Here is a 27,173-nt window from a genome sequence, read left to right as displayed (position 1 = left end):
TAGTAAAATGATAGGTACTATGTCAATTCACACTTCAGAGTTAGGTTGATGGCATTTAAAAAAGAAATAATGCAGACACACCTGTATTTGCTAGTTTCTATTTGTAACTACTGCTTTTGCAAATTGAAAACACTACTGTCCAAAAAAAAAAAAAAGGAATGCCATCTTTCTGTAATGTGGGATACATTAAAAGATAAAATAGTTTATATTTCATGGTACATAGCTACAACTACAATTGCTTGTTTTTGTTGTGTTTTTGTTTTCTGAGAGGCAACTTTTTACATGAGAGTAATGAAGACAAACTATATTTAGATCATAGCTACCTACTTAGTGTTCAAGGTTATTGCAAGGGGACTAACAAATTCATTCATGCATACGTCTTGCTAATGACCTGTTCAAGTCTGTTTTCTTACACTTTCTTACTTTTCTTCAAATGCTATAGGAAATACTCTAGCAGAAGATAATGAAAGGCCAGTGAGAGAAGAACAAACTAGTAGGATACTTCAAGAATAAGCAAACAAACCTCCAAGTAAATGAATAAAAAATAAACAGACCCTTTCTTGACTTGATAGCAGATACATTAGGATTCAACTTTGCTTGTATTTCTAGGAGGTGTGACATTTGTGTGACATTCAGAGTTAACAGGGGAAAAGGAATGTTTCTTGTATTTCTAAAACGCAAGGCATATTTTTCCAAGTACTTGTTCAGTTTCCAGAAAACAACGTACAAAATATTGCCAGTCATACTGAAAACAAAACTTTACTGTCATCTTTTACTCTGCAGAACAAAATATTCCCTAGAAATGTAATTTTTATCCCTCAAAAGAAAACCAATTTCACCTTGGAAGTTTCATAAGGATTTTTTCATCTTGAATATATAAGTTATTTTGAGACAAAAGTTAGAAATGAGTTCTTAGAAAGTAATAATGCATTTATTTGTTTTCTACTTTATATATGTATTTAAGGCAAAACTACAGATTGCCTTTTTATGAAAATAGTAATTCTTCTTGATAGCTGGAAGTGTTACTCTTCATAAGGGGCAGACTTGCTGTCAGAGTTGTAGCTCTAAGTTTTCTCCATAAATATTTCATGAGTTTATACATACACTATATCAAGAAAGTCTGCAGTCTTCATAAGTAGCCAGGGAAGGAGTTGAGGAAGACCACCCCAGCGCCCCTTGCTCTATACACTTGTAGCTGTTGGAAGAGATTTAGAACTTCTGCAGAAGGGAAGCGAGTTTGCAGAAGGGCCATGTTACAGCTGTACCACGTACCTGTAGACTGAAAAGATGGATGCTGCAAACTGGCAGAATGTTTACAGTAGCACTTTCTGTGTTCGTGTTGGACAGAGTAAGAATCACAGTAAACATTAATGGAAATCATACAAGGTAGACGAGATTTTCTAAACTGACCAGTATATTTAAATGTTCAACAGAACGCTTAAGTAACTGTGCTATGTTTCTGTTTCTCAGATGTCTCAAATTATGCATCCAGAAAAAGTAATAACTTTGGAAAATTCTGACCCTGAGCCTTTGCCACCTTTCTTCATTATTAAGAGTTGTTGGCAATTATCTTCTCTCTCTCACCTGTCTCAGTCCCTGACAGCAAATAACAGGCAGATTTTGATGGGCTGAAATACTTGTTAACTTGGGCAATATATTCAATATTGTTGTACACACTATCAGAACAAGTAGTTCAGACTTTTTCAGACTATCAGAATTGTTTATACCAGGCATACTCACATTCTTTTGCTGGATCATGTAGAAATGCTGTGATTTCTTCCAGTTTTGGCACACAGCTTTGTAGGTGGATTGTGATCTGTAGTACAGTTTCCAGTTATTTGAGGATGCAATTGCGTTTAAATGTGTCAACACTTTCCCTTAAGTGGATCATCTGTACTATCTTTAGTAGTATCAAAAGTAACTGATTGTTTTAAGCTGATTTGCATTTGCAAACTTGCATTCACATTTTTCTTTTAAAAGAAAGTTGAACTTTCCCGCAGATTTTAAATACAGCTATTTGTTTTGCTTTGGTCATGTTCCCTTCCATTTAACTTTGACTTCTGTTAATGCTGGGGACATGATGTGCAGATGTTTCCTGGAATATCTCTTTTACAAGGGATGGACTAATGGGAGTTCTCCATTTTCAAAACAGCGTAATGAAAATAATCAACTTCTTGTTCTCTTTATCTGGCCTCATATGCAATATAAGCACATAGTCTGAATACACAAACTGCAAAATCCTGTAGAATACATTGTTTGGATAGAGAGCTTATACCTCTGTCACACAGGACTTCAGTTATCTAAGATCTGTACTTATGTTTATCTCAGTATGATGTTTTCCCCAATTGCAAGCACTGTAGAGCATACGCTATTGATACAAGCTTGTAATTAACTTTTCTAAAAAATGTAATGTCAAAATAGACATCAAGTATCTCAAGAAATATCACAAAAATATCTTAACTTTTTGTTATGAAAGTTTTGCATCAGTGAGCTTAGCACAGAAGACCTCTGGTCTAAAGCTATCCCAGGCTTTTTTTTTTTTTTAATAAAAAAATACAGTTATTCTGGTCTGCCTCCCTTTCAGCTAAGATCTACTTCATTAACGCTTGCAAGTAACCTAGCCCTTGCAATACTGCTGGCTTCAGAGTCCACAGATGGTATCTTTCTTGAATTATTCTACAAGAAAGTTAGATGATTTATTCTTATTGTTCTTTGCTTGACTTGTTAGAACACAGAGAGATTTTTTTCTAACAGGCTTTTCATACATGCACTGCACTACCAGCTCAAAGCAAACAGAAAAAGAATGTCATTTACCATTACCTTTTGAGAAGGGAACAAACATTACATAACTGCATGAATATATTGCACTTGCTTAAATTCTCAAAAAGAAAACACAAATAAACCCAGCTCCCCCACCCCCAAACACCAAGTTAATAATTAGGGAATCCTGCCATTTTGAAATGCATTAGCAAATTCCTTTCTTTATAGTGTTCTGTAGGCAGATGAACATGTGAGGCAGCCATAGTTAAAAGCCATTTTGGAAGATGCGATTTGAAATATGATTCATGACAGAAAGAAAATTCTCAGTTTCTTCTCAAAGGTAGTTTATGATAAAAGTATTTTTATAGTTTTCTAATTCAAAAGCCTTATTAGGTATTTACAGTTGTAATCTTACAATTATTACTAACGCCTATTTACACTTTTGCTAGTAATAGGTACCCCTCAAATTATCTAGAAGTTCAACATGTTTGCACAAATATTTTAAAATGATGCCCAGCTCCCTGGTAGATGTCAGTCTACGCTCACATTTATTTAAATTTCCTAATCTGATCGAAGATCTTCCTCAAAAGCTTACCACCCATTGAGTCAAAAGGAGGTTTTTCAGAGAATACCAACTTCTTTTCCTTCAAACTACAAGCAATCCTCCTAGGGAAGGAACAATTAGAAATCCCCCAGAACTGCAGGCAGTTATACTGAGCTGTTTTGCTTCCAAATGGAAGTTTAGTTTTCTAAAAAGTGTCTCTTAATACCTGACAACTGCATTAGTTTTACATGACTGTACTGTAACCTCTAGGTAAACTTCATGGTGGATGACTATCTAAATGAAAACATATGAAATGAGGAATAGTAATAATAGATATATCTTCTCACATTTAGATGTTTGAACCCAGAGATACGCCTAAAGATTTATAAAGAAATCATGAAGAAATAAACACTCAAACTGTATTCTATTTCAAGGGAACTTAGTTTTCTCAGGTTTTGTTTAAGATGCTGACCTATAATTTTATAATCAGTGTGTCCCCTAAAAGGTAAGATTCCTGTTCCCTTCATATTGACAAAGACCAGAGGTTAGACATAAATGATTAGAAGCTAGTATATGGCACAAACCTGTACCATGTTTATACCACATACCTGTGGTATTAGACCTGCGTCTAATCAGGCCTGAAGTTTTGGCTTATAAAATCACTTGTGCTGTCCTAGTACAGCATATTGAAGTTTTAGCCAGAATGGTTATAAGCTGTGTGAAGAATAATCTGCTTACGCCCTACCTAAAGCATATTCCATGCTGACTCAAGCTGACTTTTTGAGCAAAACAGTCTCTTCAGGAAATGTCCAGTCTTACTTTTTAAATTTCAGCTAGATACACTACATCTGCCAAAACATGTGCTGAGTACTAGGAAAAAGAGTAATTTACAAACAGAAGTTCTATTTCTACATTCTAAGTCAAATTCAAGCAATATGTTTTTGATGATATCTGCAAAAGGGATTTAAGGAAAGGAAACCATCTGAAGCTTTGTGAGATGGTGAAAAATTACGGATTCAATATATCAGAGCTATTGCTAAGTGGAACTGTCAGAGCTGCTGGAAGACCTCAATGACCTGATTAAGATAGTAGCGAGAAACCATGTTCTCTGTCCACCTCTACAAGATTTTATCATAAATTATTTTGTTAACTTGGTATATTGAGACTCTCCTTAAAACAGATCTTGGATTACCATGTAGGCAATCCTCAGGAATACATATGGATACCACTACACTGCTAAGTTCTATTACTTTTATGAAAGTGAATAGTAAAACATTCATAAGTGTAGGCTGAAATTGAAAATATATAAATATTATAGATTTTAATGCCCCCCCCCAAAAAAAAACAAATACCACCACCACCAAGAACAACAGAAAAAAACACCAAAACCCCAACCTTAAACATTTACGTCTCCAGAAAATTTCAGATTGTTAGAAAAAGCTGTCATTAAAGTAAGAAAACACCTTACTCTGACTTCTGAAGACATAATGGTCTCTCTTACCCAATGGCCAGCATTTCCATTTATCCACTCACTCTCTACAAATTCTTTAAAATCCCTGAAGTTTGGAAGCATCTTCTTTATTAACTTATATTCTCAACAAGCTTAAACTGAAACCCCTTATTAAACCACAAATCAGCTTTATATACCTTCTTCTTAAAATAATTTCTTAGAAGTTGAACAAGTTTTATCATTTCTATCCATTCCTATAAAACTTAAAATGTAGTATTTTAAAACTATGTTCCATTAACAATACTTACAGCCTGATATTCTAATGCAGAAATCCTTCTTTCATTTTATTCTCAAGTAAATATTACTTGAGAACACAGTTTGTCTTAGTGAAGATTGTTAAACAAAGTATTACTTCTATAGGGGGACAGCACCAGTTTGAGAGGTCCACATGTGACAATGCATCCATTTTTGCTGTTGTGTAAATCACAGTACTGGAGGCAGGTCTCTCAAATATCATCTTTTCTCAACTTCTTCCTTTCTGCCTTTCATGGCCAACTCTTTCTCATAATTTTTATTTAGTATAAAGTCTTTTCTTCCCCTCTGTGTATCTAAATAGCATAATTTATTTAAATTATTTTACAGTTCCTGCCTTGTCCTGTAATTTATCTCACATCTACCCAAAGAAAAGTCTGAAGAAGACGTGTAAGATATACGGGAGAGGGTTACCCTTCTTTAATTCTGAATCCTGCTTTACTGACTATTACAGCTTTTTTTTTTTTGCTTCTGCACATTGCTTACAGTCATATAGATCATCAATAGCACACTGTGGAGAATGTAACACAAGAAGTAAAACCCAGCCTATCCGTTTAATTATTTTCAATTTGCATGCAAAAACAGTCTGTGTACATTATTTCAAAATACACATGGAACAGTTCTCACAGCCCCATCCATTAACAAACGGATGAGGATGAATATAAGAAATCTATTAAATTTGCTGAAAACATGCTGCAGTGTACACTGTCAAAAGAAAGGTGTTTTTTTTAAAAAAAATCACACTCTTTTCATCGTCCGTGAGAAATTAAGAGCAGGATGACAAAGGGTGTTTACACAGGCACTTAGCCAGGAAACTGTGTTTTCCACAGATACAGTCATTCCGGGAGCACATCTCCGATTTTATGAGCTCCCTCCCTCTGTTCTCTCTCTCCCTGCAATCACATCGAGAAATATATCTGTAGGTGAAAAAATACATAGTTCTGCACAACATATTGAAATGCTGCTTCTTTCCTTTAGGTAAGTGCTACCACACTGAGGCCATTTGTAGGAATTTTACACAGCAAGATAAACACATGCAAACCTCTTAAGGAAACGCATGAACTGCAGGACAGTTTCACAGTGAATCATTACCAAAAATCTGTGTAAGGAGTCCATAAAAGAATTCTCTCTAAATCTTCTGTGAAATGCAGCATTGCTTATTAGCAGTGGAAAACCTCGTGAGATAGAAAGTCTTGTCACTTTATTTGTGTGTGCTTTCCTGCATCTTAAGTTGCAGCTTAAGATCCCTTAGGATCATGTGAGGCTAGGTTATATATTAGGGAGCTGTGCTATAGTGCTGTGAGTGTGTAAGCCTAGCAGCTGGGTACTGTTATGGTTGCTGCTTTCCTGTGCTAAGCTGATTTACTTGTTTAAGGTCTGACCTCATCATCCTGTCAGTATGGATTCCCACCTATACAGTTAGCAGCAGCTTAGCATCGGCTTGAAGAGCTTGCAGTATATTAATCAGAAGAGAGAGAGAGAGAGAGAGAGAGAGCAAGCTACCGGTATTTGTTCTTTTGTTGTCTTTTCTTAAGAAGAGGAGTTGAAATACAAGAGATAAAGAATCTGTTTCCTTTCTAAAAGAATAGGCTTTTGTATATATATACATTTTTTTTTTTTTTTCCTGGGAAAAATGTCAGTATCTGGAAAGAAAGAGTTTGATGTGAAGCAGATCCTGAGGCTCCGCTGGCGGTGGTTCAGTCACCCCTCGCAAGGCTCCGCAGGCACGGGGGGCTGCCATCAGCAGGAAGGATATGAACACAGAGGGACACCGGTTCAGAACAGGTTGAAGAACCACTCTCGGGACAGAAATGGGCTGAAGAAAAACAGCAGTCCTGTCCACCACAATATACTGGCACCTGTGCCAGGTCCAACCCCGGTGCACCACCGATCTATTCAAGCCTGGCATCAACAAAACCTCATAGAACAGCTTCGATCAAATGAAGATATTCCCAAAACAAGCACAGAGGAAAACTGTGTCAAAGAAGATTCAAACAAAACCCCACAGGAGTTGCAGATGATCACAGAGGAAAATTCAGATGAATCTGCAGAGAGGTAGGACTTTTAAAGTCTGCACTTCAAAAGCCATACTTCTATCCAAGTTATTCCCTAAAACTGTCTTTGTTTTTAACCAGAGCTCCTTACCGCATTAACCTCACTTTGTATATGTGCACACCCACACTCACATTAAAAAGCAAGAAGGAACACTGTCATGAAATTTTGCTCTTTGCTTAAGATACGTCATGTCAGAACTTCCATAAAAATAAAATCTGCCAGCTTGTCAAATTTTCTCTATTGCAGTTTACAACATATTAATTTTTTGTCTTGATTTATTCTGTGTAAGAACAATGGAAAAAATGAGCCTTCTGAAATACTGTCCTCATTCTGACTTTATCAATGGGTGCAACTTTGACAAATGGGAACTGCTGGAGGTACACAGTCTGTGTGGTTGCCATCAGTTTGTCAAATTTTTCACTGCCTTTTTTACTGTCTCTTTGACAAGTATAATTAACCCTGAACTAAGTGGAAAGGGAGCATCATTACTTGCTTTTTTAAGGGTTTATTTGAAATCACATTACTTTCACAGTTTGTTTAGCACAGTAAGAGACATACTTTCTGCAAGGTCAGGTAAGAAATATGACAGCTATGACACCTTAAAGGTGTAAGAACAAGGAGTGATCTATTTTTAAGATGTTAATATAGAGAAGAAAATACTAGTACAAGTTATTTCACTAAGCATGCCATTTAATTTTTGTATGATGTTTTCGAAATTGATGTCAGTATTATCAGCTTATAGAACAACAATTTTACCTCACCTTTACCCCACCTTGGACTCAAATTATGCATTTATAATGTGATCATTTGCACCATTTTATAAGATTGTCATCAAGTCTTTGGGAATATTTTTGGATATTTACACTGTACTTAAATACAAATCCATCTTACTTGAAGTTATAGTTTCTCAGTAAAACAAAGCTGACAGCTTGTGTATTTTTAGCAGTTGTTATATTTCAAGTTGTACATCTGGTATAGGGAACATCTGCAGACTGAAAAAATGCATTACAAAATGTCATTTTGAAAACAGTACTACTAGTCAATGTATACTATGTAAATTCATTATGAAATAAAATCAGTGAGGTAGGAATGTGATAGTTGCATATGCTTCCTAATGTACTGATTTGTAATGGGTAAAACCCCTACTCTTAGTGCAATTTGTTTCAAAAGACAGTACACATTTCCTGGAAAAAAAAAAAAAAAGTAAGTTTAGGCACACCTCAGAAAGGCAATTTTATTTGAAAAAAATTAAGGAACTCTTAATAATCAAGATAACTATTTTCTGGTGAAGGAGGTAAAAGGAAAAGGAAAAAAAAAAGGATAATGAATTCAGTTTGGAAGGTATTAAGGCACTGCCCTCTAAAATAAGATGTGTCATTTTCTCCAGCTATATATAAACTTTCTGCTAAGACCTCATGAAATTTTGTGCCTTTGTATTCAAATTTAAGTTCTCTTGAGCAGTTTAAATGTGCAGCTTTTAGAAAAGGTTTGTGAGTGTATATATCTCATGAAGTATTGCTATATTTAAGTGTATTTTCTCTAAGTTATCAATGAAAGCTTTTTATGCATGTTCTAGGTTAAAGCTAATTTTAAAATACACTTTAAAAGTCTGATTTTTTAAGGCATTGTTTAGGAAGCAAATCATGACTACAAGTTTCGCTATAATTAAAACTTTACTTCAATGAATTAAAAAAGATCATTAAAGACACTACAACATAGTTCCAATTTCTTAAATATGTACCAAGTGAAATCACTAAGTAAATCATCTATCTTTCTCTTTGGCTATAGCATTAATGTGCTAATTGCTTCGAAGTGAAATACTGAGAAGAAATAAAGAGAAGCCTTACACCTTCAGTAAAATTGCTGGACGTATTTTCATCTCTTTAACAATGTCTCATCTTGCACTTTTGAAACCTTCCTTTTAAATTAGTTTGTGCCTCTTTTTTCTTCAGAAGTTCCAGATAGTGACAACTGATTGGAATCAATGAGATCTTCTGGTAATTAACACCTCTAAAAAATCAGGCACTTGCAGTATCCCCTAACTCTTACACTGCTAAAGCCATGCTTAAGGAACTGCAATTATTGCATCCATATGCTCCTTTGCATTCATACCTGAGGATACCAAAGACAACCTCATAGAAATTTTCCTTTTATTCTGTACAAGGATTCATACCTTCTGAGTGGTTGTCGGTAAACCAGCGACTTTACCTCTGCCTGTAGAAGTTCCATTTCTAGCTGTAATCTAAAGGAGGACAAACTTTAACACAGGCAGATAGTGAGAGGACAAGCAGGAAAAGTTGTAAACTAAAAGAGGCGAGATTTAGATTAGACATTAGGAAGAAATTCTTCACTCAGAGGGTGGTGAGGCACTGGCCCACGCTGCCCAGGCTACCCAGGTTGGTGCCCCATCTGGGGCAGTGCCCAAGGCCAGGCTGGGTGGGATTTGGGTAGCCTGGGCTGGCGGGAGGGGTCCCTGCCCAGGGCAGGGGGTTGGAACGAGATGGGCATTAAGGTCCTTTCCGACCCAAATCAGTCTGTGTTCTATCAAACTGAACATATTGCTACATGCCACTTAGACATTAAAGAGTGGGAAAGGACATGAAATCAGGCCAATACCTCAACCTTAAGCAAGCTTAGATTCTGTTTGATGGTTGACAAAAACTATATTCTTATGTGCAATACACAAACACATGCTTGTGCACATAAGTTGGTGCTGATGTACATGGAAACAAATATTAAGGAGGAGTATCTTCTTAATTGAGGCAATACTGGTGAGGCCGCACCAGTACAGAGTAGAGCAGGATAGTCACTTCCCTCAACCTCCCTATGCTGTGCCTGATGCACCACATGATACGGTTGGCCTTTTGGGCTGCCAGTGCACGCTGTTCACTCATATTCATTTTACTGCCAACCAGAACACCCAGATCCCTTTCTGCAGGTCTGCACTCCAGCCTCTCTTACCCCAGTCAGTACAGACATGTAGACTTACCCTGTCCCAGGCGCAGGATCCAGCACTTGCTTTTGTTAAATTTCATGTGGTTGGCGACTAACCAGCCCTGCAATTTGTCAAGAGCTCTCTGCAAGGCCTCCTAGCCTTGAGGGAGTCAACAGCTCCTCGCTATCTAGTGTTGTCTGCAAATTTACTCAGTATACCTTCAAGTCCTGCATACAAGTCTTTCATGAAAACACTGAAGAGAACTGGAGAAAATGGGGCCCATGGAACCCCACTTGGGACTGGCTGCCAGCCCAGTATAGCTCCATTTTCTCTACCCCTTTGAGCCCAACCCTTCAGTCAATTGTTCACCCATCATATCATGGGCTTGTCTAGCTGTATGCTGGACATTTTATCCAGACAAATACTGTGAGAGGTGAAAATGAATAAATCATTGTATAGTATCTGACCCTAATTTCTTGGCCATATGATGACTTTTTTGTGTGTGTTGTTAGCTAATGTGGCACAGACCAAAGGCACATACCATCATGTTTTCTTCTGCTGAACACCTTTTTGGGAAGAGTCATTAAACCACACATTCATTGTGCCCTCTTCAGTTTTTAACTAATACTCAGTGAAATGATACTCAGCTTAGTTTTTCAACATGAAAGACCACTTCTAAAAAAGAGGAGAGGTGATAATTTCCCTAGTGAAAACAGAACATATGAATTATTTTGTGAAACCACTGGTCAAAGCAAATTGAGAGGGTTTTGTTTGTTTGTTTGTTGTATTAAGTGCCCAATTCCGAGTATCCTAACTAATAAGCAGTCCTACCACTGATTCATGAGAATGACTGATAATGAATGACAATGCACCTATTAAGTGAAAGGACTATGATGTATCCTTTGCAGAAAAGATGATAAAGTGCTACATTCAGAGTAGTACACCATTACACTATTTTCCCCTCATGAGTTAGAATTCAGGCTCATAAACTATCTCTGAGCCTAAGGCAAAAGTTTAGAAATGATTATTCCTAATGTCGCACAGCAGTAGCTTGTATTTTTAAATGAAATCATAATTGGTCTGATTTTATTTCATGCTTTCAATTCCAGCATTTTGATGGAAAGTTTTCAAAAATCTGAACTTTACCACATAATAGGTTTGCAAACATAATAAAGAATACTGGCCATCTAGTCAGAGGGCATGTCAATCCCTCTATGCTGAAGTGAGGTCAACAATATTTAAGTGCTTCCTTGGTTATTTGTATTACAGTTCAAGATCATTAGTTTCTTGATCTTTTCCCATGGAGTTACATACATACATATATATATATATATAAAAACACATTGCTCCCCTTATTTTTTGTAGTCTGAAGAGCTGCAATTCTTGCAATATTTTTTTCAGAATTCCTATGCTAGAGAACTATGACCATTTTCATTGTTCTCAATGCTGACACTTTCCAATATTTCTGTGTACTTCTGGTATTGTGGTATGTTCTGGTTAAAACTTGATAATTCTGGCATATAAGGCAGGATTACATACATGTCATTCCAGCTAAAAAAACTGTTTGAATATCCTGTCTAGTGGTTTTTTTTTTTGTGTGTGTGTGAAAAACATGGTGTTATTGTTCATGCCTAGCTTGTGATTTATGTGAGCCTCCTGACCCTGTACCAAAAACCTGTTCCTAACCATCTGTACACTTTTGCAGTTATTTGTTCCTAAATATAGTACTTACCAGAAATAATTTTCACCTTATTTTTAATCAGATGTCTCCAATTTACCGAGTTAATACTCACTTTCAATTCTATTCTGCAATGTATTTGCAGCTTGCCTCAGTTTGGCATGGTCTTCAATTGTAATAAAGTTCCGATGAGCTTTCTGTTTATTTCTTCCTCCCTCCAAGACACTTAGAAAATTCATGGAAAATCACAGTGGAACCTTAGTGGAAAGTTCCTTAGGAGGCCAGTTTGACTTAGCCTCTTATTTACCACTGAACCATTGATAACTACTATACAAGTATGATTTCAAAGCAGTTTTGCACCTGCTCCACAATAGTTTATTCCAAACAGTACCTCAGGATGAACTTTGTAGTATCTGATATGAGACAACAACAAAGAATATCTCATGTTCAAGATACTAATGACAGCTACTTCTATTTCTTTTCTCCATATTGCCTAATACAGCCTATTAATGAAGGATTTCAACTTATTTTAACATTTTATTCTTGACAAATTCTTGTTGCCTGCTAGTCTTCTCTTTCACTTTTAAGTGCTTAGAAACAATACTTACGTTACTTTTAAACTGAAGAATTTGTCAATAAGTAAAAACTAGGAAAAGAAATGATGCTTCTGTCCTGTGGAGAATTTTGCAGTTTCTTTAATACTTTTAGCCATACATATTCAGCAATATACTTTATAAAGATGATTTTTTGCCAGTCTGCTATGGATAGACAAAATGCTTCCTTATAACCTCAGTGAAAAGCAAAAACTAATGGTCTGCTAAAGATGACCTTTAACTAAAAGTCAAAATATGAATTTGAAAATGGGGACATTTGAAATGGTTTATTTAAGATATTGTAGCTGATCTCCTCTCAGAAGTGATGGTTAGACAGCTCATGTGGCATTTCAATATTTTAGTGCAGCGGAAGAGAAGTTTAGAGCTGGGGGATGAGGATGATATTCTTGGCAATGATGTTTGAAGAACACCCCACTGGTATCAATGAGATGCTGCATCTGCTGGTGCCAGATATTATTTCGGTTCTACTTATGAACTAAGAAATGGCGCATGGAGCACATGGGATAATTAATGAAACCAAGCTGAATAGTATATTACTGTAACTCACAACTGAAGAGTTTCCTTTGATATCTAATGTTTGCTAAAAGTAGTAAATTAGTGAAGTTCTAGCAAGCGGCATCTCATGCAGGCTTAGTTACAAAGAGCAGATTTGCCTTTTTCCCAGAAATTGCTAATTTGCAAAAGAAGAATAGGACTTTTCAGGCCATGGGGGAATGTAATGAGCAGTAACAAATGAAGTCATTTGGACTGAACAAATACTATTGCCTCATATAGGATCTCTTGGTACAGGAATTAGAATCAATATGCCTCAAAGGCTTCCTCAGCAGATATTCCTGCTTTCTCCTTCTACTATGACATCTTTTGAGGAACTTGGAACACAGGCTTATATTTGACATGCATAGCTTTCAAACATGAATTATTATGGGCAAAAGAAAAATATCATTTAATAGTAATTCAAGAAACTATGACAATTCTATCCATTTCAAAACAATTTCTTTATGATTCAATTATCTTCTCATTTCCACTCCATGCAGCTTGCTCTCAGCAAATACAGCTGTTAAATTACTTCTTGAAGAGTTATTACTGCTCTTAAAATCACTTCTTAATGTCTCCAGAAAAAAGTTAAGCAGATGATTAAACACATGTGACCAATGCAGATCAGATTTTACAGTGCAACAGTTCTGTTGCATACTGAACATATACAATTGTGAAATCAACAGGAAATTGTTGAAGCATTATTTGAAAAGGGGAGAGAGTTTGCTTGATTTGAAAGCCATAGACAGAAATTTGAAAGAAATGAACAATTTATTTTCATAGTTTTTTTTGTGGCTGAATTGTTTACTTTGAACTATTTGAAATACTGTAGTAAGGAACACTACTAAAATCTTTCATAGTTAAAGAAATACAGGGATTTGCTTGTTGTAGTTAAAAAGCCATATTTAGCCCAACACATACCAATTCACTCAAGTAAAAGAAAAATCATACTGTATTTAAAGAATCGCTGTATGAGGTGGTATGATAAAGAATACAGCTTGTATATAATACCTGTAGGTATGCAGGCTAAATAAATACAAAAGTGAAGCTGAAGGATTGTCCAGATTCAGAGAAGAGCTAAAGGGAAGTATAGGAAGTATAGGAAGTAAACTAAAAAATGATCTCTAAAACAAATCCATAGCAAAGTTTTCTCCTCTGTGAAATCATCCCCCACCTCAGTGACTCTATCCTCAAATATACTGGCAGAACTTCCCACTCAGCTCTGAAAACAAATCTTCTCCCAGTGCCTTTCCTTCTCCCCTTTTCAGAGGAAATGCTTAATAGTGAAAACTCAATTAAAAGCTAACTAAAATAGATAAAACAAGAACTTATGGCCTGACTCTTTCCAACAATTCTGCCTGTCCAATAATTAATAGCATAAATCATCTTGCACTTCATTCTAGTAACTGTTTTTATTCTATAAGATGAGAAAGGATAATTCACTAAAACTCTGTCTCCTGCTCACAGGTAATAGAAAGATAATTAAAATAATGTAAAGGAATACCCCACCTTGTAGCCACTATATTCGAGGTTAAAATATATGATCTGGTGTTACAATTTAAAAAATGTTTTGTCAAGAAATAGGGCATTGCATTGTCATGCTGGGTTCTACAGTTATGCAAAGATATCTTATTTAGAAATGAAACAGTACAAAAACAGAACACTATTAATTGTTTTCTTCACTGTTTTCTCAACTAAAACCCATTTAGGCTAAACAAACATATTTGTTGGAAAAGAACTTAATGTCTGATATCTCATTCTTTCTTTGGTTCTGCTACACATATTTCAAAAATATTTGGACAAGAATCTAGAGATCTTACCCATGTATTAAAACTTGATTTAACCAAAATCAAGCTCTCAGTCTGCCTCAAACTTTTAAAACACATGACTTTGTGACTAGCTGCACTAGGAACTCAAAATCAATATCATGCGTTCTACCTCAGTTTGTTTCTTCCGTCTTACATAAACTCACTTAGAAATCACTTAGCCTCTTGGTATCACAATTTGCTTGTATTAAAGATGGCATTTGATACCTATTCTCTTAGGAACACAGTAATAACTGATCAGTCTTTTCAAGCACCATAATTTGTCTAAAAACTGTTACTAAAATGCATACTGCAATGTGTGTATATTAAGATTGATGCATTACAGTATGCAGTTCTCATGATAATATCACACACAGCATATAGTTCTCATGATAATATCACAAAAATCAGACTACTAGTTTAACTAGATATTTTCTGTTACAACAGGTGGTAGTGACCACCAGTATAGTTATAATTAAATGTTTTGAACAGCAAACTTAAAGGGAATACATTTGATAAAGTGGAGAGCCACTGCTACCATTTGCTATGCTTCAGTTTACCTGATAAATTAGAAGTCAAGAGGAAGGGATGCATTCTTGCAAGACGAGAATTTTCAAAGCCTGTTCATTTTAATAGAAATTGAGAAAATGAACAACCTTTTTGAACTGGGAAAATATATCTTGATTTAAATGGAAATCATGAGCAAACCACTAAGAAATCCTAGGACTTGGAGAAAAGCTATTTTAAGCTATTACATATGGTTTGGGTTGCTAGGGAAACCTCTTTTACAGTGTTCATTTAGCACAGATGCTCAGGAAAGCTCTGTGGCTCCTTGTCATACCATTTCAGAACGTGAAGAAATAGAGATGAGCATATACACACATGCAGACAAAAATATCGCTGTAAATTTATCTTAGTCATGTTCTGTATCTTTGGTGGAAGTTAGTTTTTTTCCATTTTTGCCATGACCGCTGTGATAAAGCAAAAGCTTTGTAATTAAAAATCTCTGTTTCCATACTGAGGATGTTTGTGGAAACATTACCTTCAGCTTTGATCCATTCTGGTTCGTATTTTAGATAGTTGGCTATTTAGGGCAAAGGACTTGCCTGCACCATATACATTGTGAAAATACAAGGAGTAAGTCTGGTGACACCATTTCTGGCCCACCCTTTTGACCATAGGGCAGATGTGACTTGCCAAAACACATATTATAATCAGCTTTACTGCCACAGTAAAGCAGGATTTACTGCCACAGCGTTTGGCATGCTCCCTTTACCTCTTTAGATCTCAGGCGTGTGATAGCCTGGAAGCACCTGCAGTCTGCCGCAATCAGAGGCTCACAGGCCACTGTGTTGAGCAGGCAGGAGACTCAGATCTTTTCTACTAGCACCTCTTTCTTCCAGGGTGTGCATTAAGTAGACAAACACAGCCCCAAGCAAAGGCAGAGCACTTGGATCCGTATCCACGATCTAGACAAATATCTTTCACCTCCTGCCCAGGTGGTCAGGTAAGAGAGGTGATATAGGGAGTCAACGATATGGGAAATTTGAATGGAGCTTTGGAAGGAAAGAGCAGCAAAAATATAAATCTATAGCTATGCTTTTACCTTCTGACTTTTCTATCTTTCTTTTGTAGTGGCCTGAGTTACTGTTCCTCCAGTGACCTACTGCTTGTGTGTGCCAACAGTACTAAGCTCTCAGTGACCTTAATACAGGTCAGACATTTGTATGGTTTTAGCATCACCAAAATTTGTTTAGACTTGGTTGGAAAGAGGCAGAAATTGATTCTTGCTACAAAGTAATTTAATCAGAGAAATGAAAACCATCAGTTATTTTGGACATCACACTACAGCTTTCTGCAGAAAGTCCTCTATTTTGTCCAAGACTCTGGAGAATTCTGTACTTCTTTTCTGAGTCATAAACTGTAATTCAAAACATATGTAAATATTGAACTAAGATTGTTTGAAGAGTTTTAAATCAAACATGCATATTGTAGCATTAATACTTTGTTAAAAGCATATAAAGACTGAAATGCTTGTTCCAAGTCATGATTTTGACTTTCACGTAGGACATTCACTGAAGATTGCTTACCATACATCTGGCTGTCATTCAACTTACAGAAAACTACACGTAAGGACAGGAATTCCTTTCTATGCGATGACTTAAAAAGAAATCCTGCAATTCTACATGCTAGTATTGTGGCATAGGATGGACTTTTGATCTCTCTGTCTGAGATGCTTGACCTAGTAAAATTATCTGGCAGGACAGCCAACTCAGTCTCTTGACAAATCTTGTCATAGTGGATTTACAAGCAGTGTAAGACAGCTTCCTGGGAAGTTACAGCCTTGCAGTCATGAAGGAGCCAGACTCTTCAATCACAACACAATGAAGCAGTGAGAAAAGCACAGAAAGGAACAAGGATGTAAGTCAGGACTGATTTTTTTGTCCTCATTTGTTTTTTCATTCACTTAAATGATCCCAAATTCATCTATAAAAGAAATTTAGACCAGTTTAATTCTACAACAGACCAATAAAGTTTCTCAGCATGAAGCTCCCATGAGATGCCACAGATGTGCCAGATGTGCCTCTTACTTCCTCTTTAGAGGAATTCAATATGTAGCTCAATTACTAGTTAGCAGTTTAAATTTAAGCTTCCTCACATTGTTTCACTTAGCATTACAGTGAATTCAAAACTGAATTTAGCACCATTAGTAGAAGAACCAAGTTAGGACTGGAGGACAGTGTGGCCTGTTAAGATCACACTGTGTAAAGACCAAGAGCACTAAGGCATGGATCTATTTACTAGCAATCTACTGAACTGCTTTTATTCTTCATCTGGGATCTGGAAGTATTGCCTTATATATTTTGAACAGTACTTCAGTCTGATACCTTGTCTGTCCATTTTCCACGGTGTTTTCTTTTAAGTCCATACAATTCCTAAAAATCCTTTATTGTGCCCTGTATATCAAATAATTATATGAAAAGTCTATTATTTCACTTTCAATGACTATTGCTATGACATTTCATAAATCAGTTGATTGTAAAAACCACAATTTAAAAAAATCTTTTCTAGTAAGTGACTTTCAGCCAATACCATATTTTAAAATAATTTTGAAAAATAACAGTAGAAAAGTGGAATTCTTGATTTCTAGACTCCTAAGTTTCTCATCTGTTAATTTCTTCAGTAAACTGTTGCAGAGTTTTCCTATACCCCAAATACTCTTTCTCAAATACAAGACCAATTTCTAGCAGATTATTTGGCTCAAAAGAGGAAAGACTTGCAATATATTAAGGTGATCTGTAAACTCACATCAAGATAGAAAGGCAAGCACATTGTGTTTTCTCATGTTTACTTGGTGTGATCTTCTTTCCTATGATCTAGGGGATCATCATGTATTCCTATTCATCATGTATTCCTATGTAAGAGAAGCAGAAGTCCTGCTATTGTTTACTTTGAATCTAAATAGCTAAAAGTAGGAAAGAAAAAGATGCAAAAAAATGAAAAGGTCATGGTAAGCACAAGAATAGAGTCCCTTCGCCTTTGATAAAGTCCAAAAAGGAAGTGAGAAGCACGTGTTAATGTAGTATAGTATTGGTTTAGGTTTTCATATATCCAAGATGTCTTAAAAATCTCACAGCAGTATCTGTATCTGATTAGCTGCAAAGTTCAAAGTAATGAGGGCAAGGATTGAGAATTAGTTATTCTCCGGCCTTCCAAAATTCTGTTTGCTGGGATTGGAAACACTTCACATTCACTTTTTTTATATCTGCATTTTATCCACATGTTCTAAGCTCCCCCTTTGTTTTATTTTTGCTAAAAGCAATGAGAGGGGATAGCATAAAGCATGTCTTCTTCCCCAAAATATGTCCCATCAGGGGTCTTTCTGAAAGGTGCTTAATGAAGTAAGAAACATGGACCTAATTAGTTTCATCTGGCCTTCGTTGTGCTTGGATTTAAACAAAATTTGTTGCCCTTGGCTTGTAATTTTTTTTTATGTCCTCTATAAATAAAAATGCCACCAGCTCATGTCCAGAATTTAGTCATTACTTTTCATTTTGTACATTTTGACAACTTGAGATAATGCCTTCTAGTCACATCATTTTTTGTCCTTTTGTGGAAGATGCTATTAAATTACCTAAAAATATTATCATTAGCTACATGAAATTTTAGCAAGAAGTAAACAGCCTGACTGAATTTCTCGTCCAATGCCAATACATTTGGCATTATCAGAACAGAGGTTAATTTTAATATGGTAATATATATATACTCATGTATTTTTACCTGAAACATTTCACTTGGTTAATAATCTCTATTACATAATGGAAATATACACAATGTTAATTCTCCTGGAGGATAATGATCTTGAATGATGATTTGAGATAGCATTAATTTAAATGATTTGTCTGAGACAGTCACTTCGTCTTTGAATATAGACATATATCCATTATAATAAAACACTCATGGATGTACCCCCAATGTGTTCTCCAGACTGATTAGATATTGGTACAGCTTCAATTTTTATGAAAGTATCTCATGCTATGGAAATAGGTGTTCTTAAGTCACACCATTATAATATTTATAGTAAAGCTTCATATTCAGATTAATCTGAATCAGGAAGCAAATCATTAGTTTGAAAATCCCTACTATATTACAAATTTTGACACTGGCAGATCATTGTGATAAAATCCCTAGTTAAACTGTGTTATCCAATGGCTATCAAATAACAGAAGGAAGAGTTGCCGACTTTTGCTTCTACAGTCCTTTCAGTGAATTGAATAATTTGCACTGTCTCACTAGAAACCTCCATGGTCAGCTTATTGCACTCTGGGCGTCTCAGAGCTGTGGATTTTGCTCCCAGCAGAGCTGCACTCCTTCATAGTCTGGTTGGGAAGGCAGCATGGGTGCTGTGAGCAAAACCAGAGGGCAATGGGACACACTGCATGGCTTTGCCCAAACTGTCGTTCTGTGGGAAGAGAAGTGGAGGCCAGTTGGCTCCTTATTTTAATGTCTGTGGAAACTTCTGAATGGTTCTGCAAAAAGTTGCTGAAAATTTTTCAAAACTGAACCCCAAAACTCAGGAACAAAATCTCACAAACACACATTTATACCTGTAATTGCAAACGGAAGGAGTTATTTTAACTAATTCTAACTGAGAAGAGTGGCATGTTTCTATTAAAACTTGCAATAAAATATTATTTAAAACAGCCTGTTTTTAGAGCTCCAAGTTCTAAACTGGGATTGTCAGGACGAAGTTTCGATTTAGATGGGTTAGAAGTCAGCAGTCTCTCTATTAACTTAAGTAATTATAACATTGCAGTTGCTTATTTCTTCCTTTGCTACATCATTTTCTGTTATTCGTTGCACGTTAATGTTACTACAGTCATCAACATGGTACAATCTTCCACATTCTTTTGGATCAAAGTTTTTGACCCATACCCTAAAAATCTAATGCAATATTTAGCTGTTATATTTACAAACAGCAAATAATAAAGGACACAATTGCAGTAGAAATATTAAGACAGAAGTTTGGACAACTACTGATTGGCATATTATCAGCAAGCACTTAGTACAGGTGCATTGACTTTAGCATTCTTTTATGCTTTGTTCAGAAATGGCTTCCTAACCAAAATACTTTTCTTATTTATTTCTCAGCCAGCTGATGTAGGGTATCTCTAACAGTTGCTGGGTTCCTATGATTTGGCATAGGAAAATAGCATCTCTCAGTCTCCAGCCCCACAACATCGCCCAATAGAGAGAGAGTCAGAGCTCAAGCAGCTGACTAGGAAAGAGTCTGCCTGTGTGGGGGTTGACTGCAGTTTTCTTGAATAAGCAGAAACAAACGAGTGAAAAAAAAATGATGAGTTGCATTGTAAATATTGCTGCACAAACAAACTGAATTGATGAAGTTGCAGTTTTGTCTAATGCCTTGTCACTACTAAAGCACATCTAATAAACCTCAGAACAGACATCACATCGGTGTTTTAAACTGTGATAAAGTCCTTAGGATGTCTTGTGTTTCTTATTAATGTCTCTAACTGGTATCTAGTTTGCTGTTGATGGCTGGTGTGACCTACCATTCAGAATAAGAGTGACCCAAAATCAAAAGCTGAAAGTGACACTGATAACCAAACTGGATTCCACAAATTTTAGAGCAGGTACATCCAACAAATATCTAACAGGGAAGTGGTCACCATAAAAATATAAATAATAGCCTTATAAAGAACAACAAATTCAAATATTTCATTTCATCACCTGTTTTCTCATGCAATATTATGCATCTAAGCTTCCTAATCGTCAAGTTTTGTTTCTGGTCTTTGGCCATAGGCACACATAATGAGGCACTTTAAGATCATACTGAATTTAAAAAAGGACACAGCAATTAAATAGCAAGTATGTTTTATCATGTTATAATTAAATAATGATGAAAAGTGAATTTATCATTTATAAACTGATTAATGAATAGTGCCATATTGATTAATGAAGAGTACTTTATGAAGACAGAAAATTAACATAATTCAAAAATTTAAAGAACTGTAGAAGACAGGCCTGGAATGAGCCACAAAACTTGTCACATCCATTCCCCTGATCAAAGGAAAGATGAAGTTTTCCCTCCACACCACCATTTCTGAGTAACAGCTTTTTTGGGATCCATTACAATCTAGCTGTTACCTCAACTGTCTTTTCTCGTCCTGTATTTCAGTCAGATAATTACTCATGTACAAGTGTAAGCACGTTTTTGAAAAGTAAAAATTTGCATGAAGTTCGATAACGCCAAAAGCAAAGATGGCGCCTTCAGTTTTTAAATTCTGTTCCCCAAAAGTTTCCAACTTGCTATCATGTACCAATGTGATGTTTATACCCTATTTCTATCATGTACTTATCTGTAATAAAAATACAGAACAGCATCAGAGGCAGAATTCACCTGCAATGCATTCAGAACATTCTCCTTTGAAAGCGAATCCCCAATAAATTTTTGAGAGCGCCTATACAAGTTGTTCATATCTCTTACATTTATTACACTTAAAACATGCCATCCAAGCTTGATTTTGAAAATGTCATGTGAAATACCGTCAAAAGTCATCCAAAAGTCAACATGATTTCTGACACCTAATGTTTTTCTCCCAGTAAGCTTTGTTATCTTGTCAGTAAAAAACTGCTATGACATGATTCGTTCTGAACAGCCATGCTGGCTGGTATTTATTTCCTTGTTACCACCTAGATAGTTAACATTTTTTGATTACTTTTTCAAGTTTTCAGTTTATACGGTCTGCTTGACAATTTAATTTTACTTCTTTTAAGGAATAGCACCGTATTTTCATTACCCTTCACAAATCCTTATGGGAAAACTCTGAATTTATTTCAATTGTCTCTCTACCCAAGAAGAAATTCATACAGCTCAGTTACTTAGAAATCATTTAAGTATTGATTTACCTCCGTTCTCTCCAGGCTAATCCGAGTTCTTAAGTTCTTAGCGTTAATAATGTTAACATCTCAGAATCCTAGTCAACACTAACACAAAGATGGCATTAAGCAACTTGAGTTTCTGGTTCTTCAAAACTGTTTAGTAATATTTTTCTCTCCTGACTAACTGGAGATAGTTCCTTATTCATCATAGGACTATATATACTTCTGGAAATGTTATTACTATAAATATTATTAATAGACCTCAGATCTTGTTTGTTTAAACTTGTACCCATTTTATAGAAAACAACCAATTCTCTATCTTCTACATGCTTCTGAGTAGGTTTACATGAACCTTGAGTTCTCTTAATGTGTCGAGTTCTCCTATAACAAGATACGACAAGTAGACATATTCAAACTAACACCTCTGCAGATAGCTTGCCTATCTTTGTGCTACAGTCCATAGCATCTCTGATTTTACTTCAACATGAAAGCATCAGACTCAGTATTTTTACTGATTTCTTTCTTCAAGGTACTTTAACCTCTGTCTTCTATATAGTTCACTGCATTTTTTTCCTCCCCAGTGCTATATTTTGAAGCTCAATATTTGAGCTGTCTGCATATCAATGATAGTCATACATGGAGGGAAATAAACAAATATAATGAGAAATGAGAAAAAAAAAGTATCCAGGACTGAACAAAATGATTAGACTTTAAGCTTGTAAATCTTTGCAACACGAAAATGACTGCTCTGCTCACAAATGCATACACACTATAGGAAATTATTTACTTCTAGAAACTGGCCCTGTCCATTTGCAATAGGGATGGGTAAGTATTACTCTGGTTGAGTTCTGCAAACATCACGGATAAGCAAGATGTAATATATATTTACAGTACTAAAGGTGGATATAACAAATCTCACACAAAATGTTTTTTAAAAAATAATTTTCAGGAAAGTGTGAAAGAAAGCTTAAGATGTTAATAGCAAAGCACAAATGTTACAGAGTATGTATTTGGCATTAAATAGCTGCTGCAAAACTAATGAGCATATAATCCAATTTTGCAGCTTCTTCATTTTCAATGAAGCATTGAAGAAAAACAAACAAAAAGTATAGTCATTAAACTCACTGAGACAAATTAATTTTTGTAAGCTCTAAACTACAAAGGATACACATTATAGGTGAACTTGGTTTGCCCCTTTTTTCTTTTTTTTTTAAAACAACAACAACAACAAAACAACAAAGAAACGTTTGAAATTGTAACAAGGCTTCAAAAGAAAGCTAGAATATATTAAGATATTTGTCAATATCAATATAATCTGAGATTATCCAGAGAAAAATACATGTACACAAACTGGGCACATGTGCAATGCGTTTGAGGGTTTGAAATGCATCAGATCTGCTGTTCCCACATATGCATACACCTCAGGACTGATATACCTCAGTTATACCAGAAATCATGCATCTGTGCAGACTGTCAATGATCTTACACGTCCAGTGAGTCTGGCAGAGCCAAGCTGCAGTGACTACACTGTACTCAGGTGCACCTGAAATGCATCAAATGCACTGGGCATCTGAAGGCTTTCGACATACCAGTGCTTCAAAGATGCCATATTGCAAATGGGCTGTGGGATGTCAGTAATTGCAATACAAAAATCCAAAGACCTTCGAATTGACGGATTTTAAGATGGAAAAAAATATATATACCTGGAAAAACGTAGACATACAATGGTCACACCGATGCTGATTTTGTTTTGTACCATTCAGAAAGGCACTGATATTCAGTAACTCTCCCATAATGCAGAGGAGACAGAAAACTCTACTGGTCTCAATTCAGGATTACATATAATTTGATTTCTAATTATTCCCCTTGAATCCTGATTAGCTATTTAATGATGTATGATCTTTGAAAGTATACGATCTAATTTATCTCTATTTTCTGATTATATTACTGATTCACCCAATTTTAATTTCTGTATTTTTTAAACCAAATGTTCCATTGTAACATAATCTAATACTCTGCTAGATTTTAATACTTTAATTTCATGAAGAGATTTTATCGCTCCTAATGACTTATGAATATGCATTAACAGTATCAAAGACAATCAATATATTTAGTCAACCAGCTTCCACTATTTCCTAACTGGTCTTGTGATTTAAAAAAGAGGTGCTATAGGTTTTAATAATATATACTATTGTAAACTGAGAAAACATTTTTCTAAAAAAATTTAACTAAAATAACGTCACAGATTGCAGCATTTTCAAGATATGTGATACAGATGTATATCAACAAATGCATTACTATGTTACTACGAACAGATTAATATAAAAATATATACTTCTCTAAGAAGGTATCAAAAAGATTTCAATCTGCATCATGATCCATATTAAAAGGCAGTACGGAATGATGTTTTAGAAGAACAGAAATCTTGTACAAATATCCATAAAAATTATATAAGTGGGATAGCTAAGAGGATTCCAGAATAGAAGGAGTATAATTATAACGTACGTTTCCATGAAAAGGTAAGAAATTAGTTCTTTATTTGCATTCAGGTTCTAAAGGCAATATAATTTTCTGATTTCATCAGCTTTTTGTTTGGTAATTTGTCTACAATTATATGGTAGTTTAAATTGTATTATGATTCCTTACCATTTAGTAATATAATTTTAAAGTACGAAGAGAAATAGAAATAAGACCTAAAGACATACAACATCCAAAATTTAATACCTCAAGATATTTTAAATATTAGTATCACAGGAAAATGAGTTTGTTTTTCCATGTGTCCTGTCTGTGCATGATTAGCAGGCCGCATTTATCACACAGCAATGCTGTGCAAACAGTGCACCTGGACACATATCCTGGATATGAAGCAGAAAACTGAGGAGCACAACCTCAGTAAAACATTTTTTTCTTTCATTGACCCTAGAATTTACAAGCAGTCTACAAATGAAAACTTGCAAACACCAAACGGAAACAAATGGAAGAAGGCATAATAAGAGGAGAATCATATGAGCTTTATAATTGTAAACATTTCTGTAATGCTATTTGAACTTAAATTATGTAAAGAACATAATCAGCGCTTACAACACTGCAGCCATCACACTGCCTCTTTCCCTTACAGGCTATCAACAACCAGCAGCTCACTGCTTGGAATGAACACCAATGGCTCTGATGAGTATTTCCACTCCACAAACCATGCAGAGCAAACTTTCCGCAAAATGGAAAGCTACCTGCAGCAGAAGCAGTTGTGTGATGTTCTTCTCATAGTTGGAGACCAAAAGATTCCAGCTCACAGGTACACATTCCACTTTTGTTTACATGGCTTCAAAGCCTGAAATTTCCAAACACTAGGAAAAGGTATGCCTACCCTGTCTTTTATGAATAAACAGCTACTATAATTAGGACATCAACTAAGACTGGAATAAAATGATGCAATCAGTTTTGTATTCATTATTTCAAATAAAATGAGAGTCAAATATGACCCACAGATGCTGCCATCTTCCTTTCTTGTTGCTGTCAAACTACAGCGAGGTCAGTGAAGATAAACTGCCCAAACAAGCACTATGGAAGAAAGTTAGTTTATTAATTACCTTTTAACTTTATTGCTCACTACTGTATGATTCAAATTCTATGCTGAAGGAAACGTTTCTATTGCACACACCATTTATTATATACTAATAGTGAACTTCGTGCTTGCTATTGAGATTATGAAGTAATTTGCAGTCCTCCTAAAATGGTTCTATTTCAAGGTTGGTTCTCAGTGCAGTGTCCGATTATTTTGCTGCCATGTTTACTAATGATGTGCGTGAAGCAAAACAAGAGGAGATCAAGATGGAGGGAGTAGACCCGGATGCCCTGAAAGCTTTGGTTCGCTATGCCTACACAGGTAATTCTTCCTGCGTTACCCACATCACAGGTGTAAAGGAAGATATAAACTATTCAATGAATACATAATTTTCACTTCTTCCATTTTATACTAGTACATAAATAAATGCGTAGGTCATGCATTCAAGATGTAAGACTTTCTCTAGAGAAGATGAATAAATACTACTGTTTTACTAAAATAATCCATGTTTTGAAGGAAGATAAGTATGGATACGTGATGCTACAATAACTTGTTCTAGAAGATAAAAAAAAAAGATGTGACAAATGCATATAGGGTATCATCTTTCTCTAACTAGATGTAAATCATTTTAGGAATTTTTATGAGAGAAGAACATATTTTGCCTGTTGCTTACCCCATAAGGTGACACAGGGAAGGGTAGTATGAACTTTCATGTCATGGGAAGCTATAGAAATGGCCTGCCTGGTTGACACCTATTTGGCTCACTCAAGGTTCTTGAGCAGGAACAATCAGAAGACAACAGGAATATGGTATCAACGATGAGTAGAACAACTGTTGCCATAAGAAAGTGCCACCATATTCTAAATATATTTACTTATCTTTTCTTGAAAAATTAATGAGATTTTACCCTAATGAAATTCGAATGTTGTATTTTAAAATACCAGAACACTGCATATATATATACATTCCCTACTTTCTTTTCCCTCAGTTTTTTAACATTTACCCCAATATTGCTGGATCCAAAATGGTTGAGCCACATAGCCAAAAAGATGAAATCAGAAAACCGTGAAATTCCTTTCATACTCTATACTGAACAGGGAAAAATGCTGTAGATCATAAACGCTGTGTTACTATATAGCTTTTGAATGGAATAACAATTTCCATATGAAGACAGGGAGGTTGGAAGACATACCATAAGTATATTTTTGAATCATAGGATGGTTTGTATTGGAAGGAACCTTTAAAGATCATCTAGTTTCAACCCCCTGCCACTGCCAGGGATGGCACCCATATATCAGTATTTGTATAGGAATTTAAAAGGAGTTAGAATAATTATAATAGTAATGTTTAAATTCAAACAAGGAGCCCATTATATGTGCTATAGTGGTATTAGCATAAATGTTAAAAATAGGAGACTTCACTTGCTAGGTCAGGCAGTTTATAAATCTTGACTTGTGTAAAGAGACAAATCTCGAGAAAGATAAGCCATCTGCAACCCAGATTGGAAACAGAAGTTTCTA

The 27,173-nt window shown here is 35.5% G+C and overlaps 2 protein-coding genes across 4 annotated transcripts in view; one reads left to right on the top strand and one right to left on the bottom strand.

The window, feature by feature from the left end:
• LOC310880977 (uncharacterized protein) overlaps window positions 1–27,173 on the bottom strand; it is a 1,343,899-nt gene that overhangs the window by 159,857 nt on the left and 1,156,869 nt on the right. The gene's annotated exons all lie outside the window — the stretch shown is intronic.
• KLHL4 (kelch like family member 4) overlaps window positions 1–27,173 on the top strand; it is an 83,324-nt gene that overhangs the window by 38,808 nt on the left and 17,343 nt on the right. Inside the window, exons 1-4 of one of the 3 annotated variants that reach the window (XM_083797533.1) lie at window positions 4,685–6,044; window positions 6,707–7,121; window positions 25,210–25,383; window positions 25,838–25,974. In XM_083797533.1, the coding sequence (XP_083653659.1) occupies window positions 7,084–7,121; window positions 25,210–25,383; window positions 25,838–25,974 (349 nt within the window). In that variant the 5' untranslated portion in view covers window positions 4,685–6,044; window positions 6,707–7,083. Of the gene's footprint in view, window positions 1–4,684; window positions 6,045–6,706; window positions 7,122–25,209; window positions 25,384–25,837; window positions 25,975–27,173 lie in introns of those variants that run through there. The other 2 variants (XM_083797532.1, XM_083797534.1) reach the window with 2 other exon arrangements.

This window comes from Anser anser, assembly GCF_964211835.1.
Source record: "Anser anser genome assembly, chromosome: 13".
Taxonomy (NCBI): Eukaryota; Metazoa; Chordata; class Aves; order Anseriformes; family Anatidae; genus Anser; species Anser anser.
This window is presented reverse-complemented; position numbering and strand designations above follow the sequence as displayed.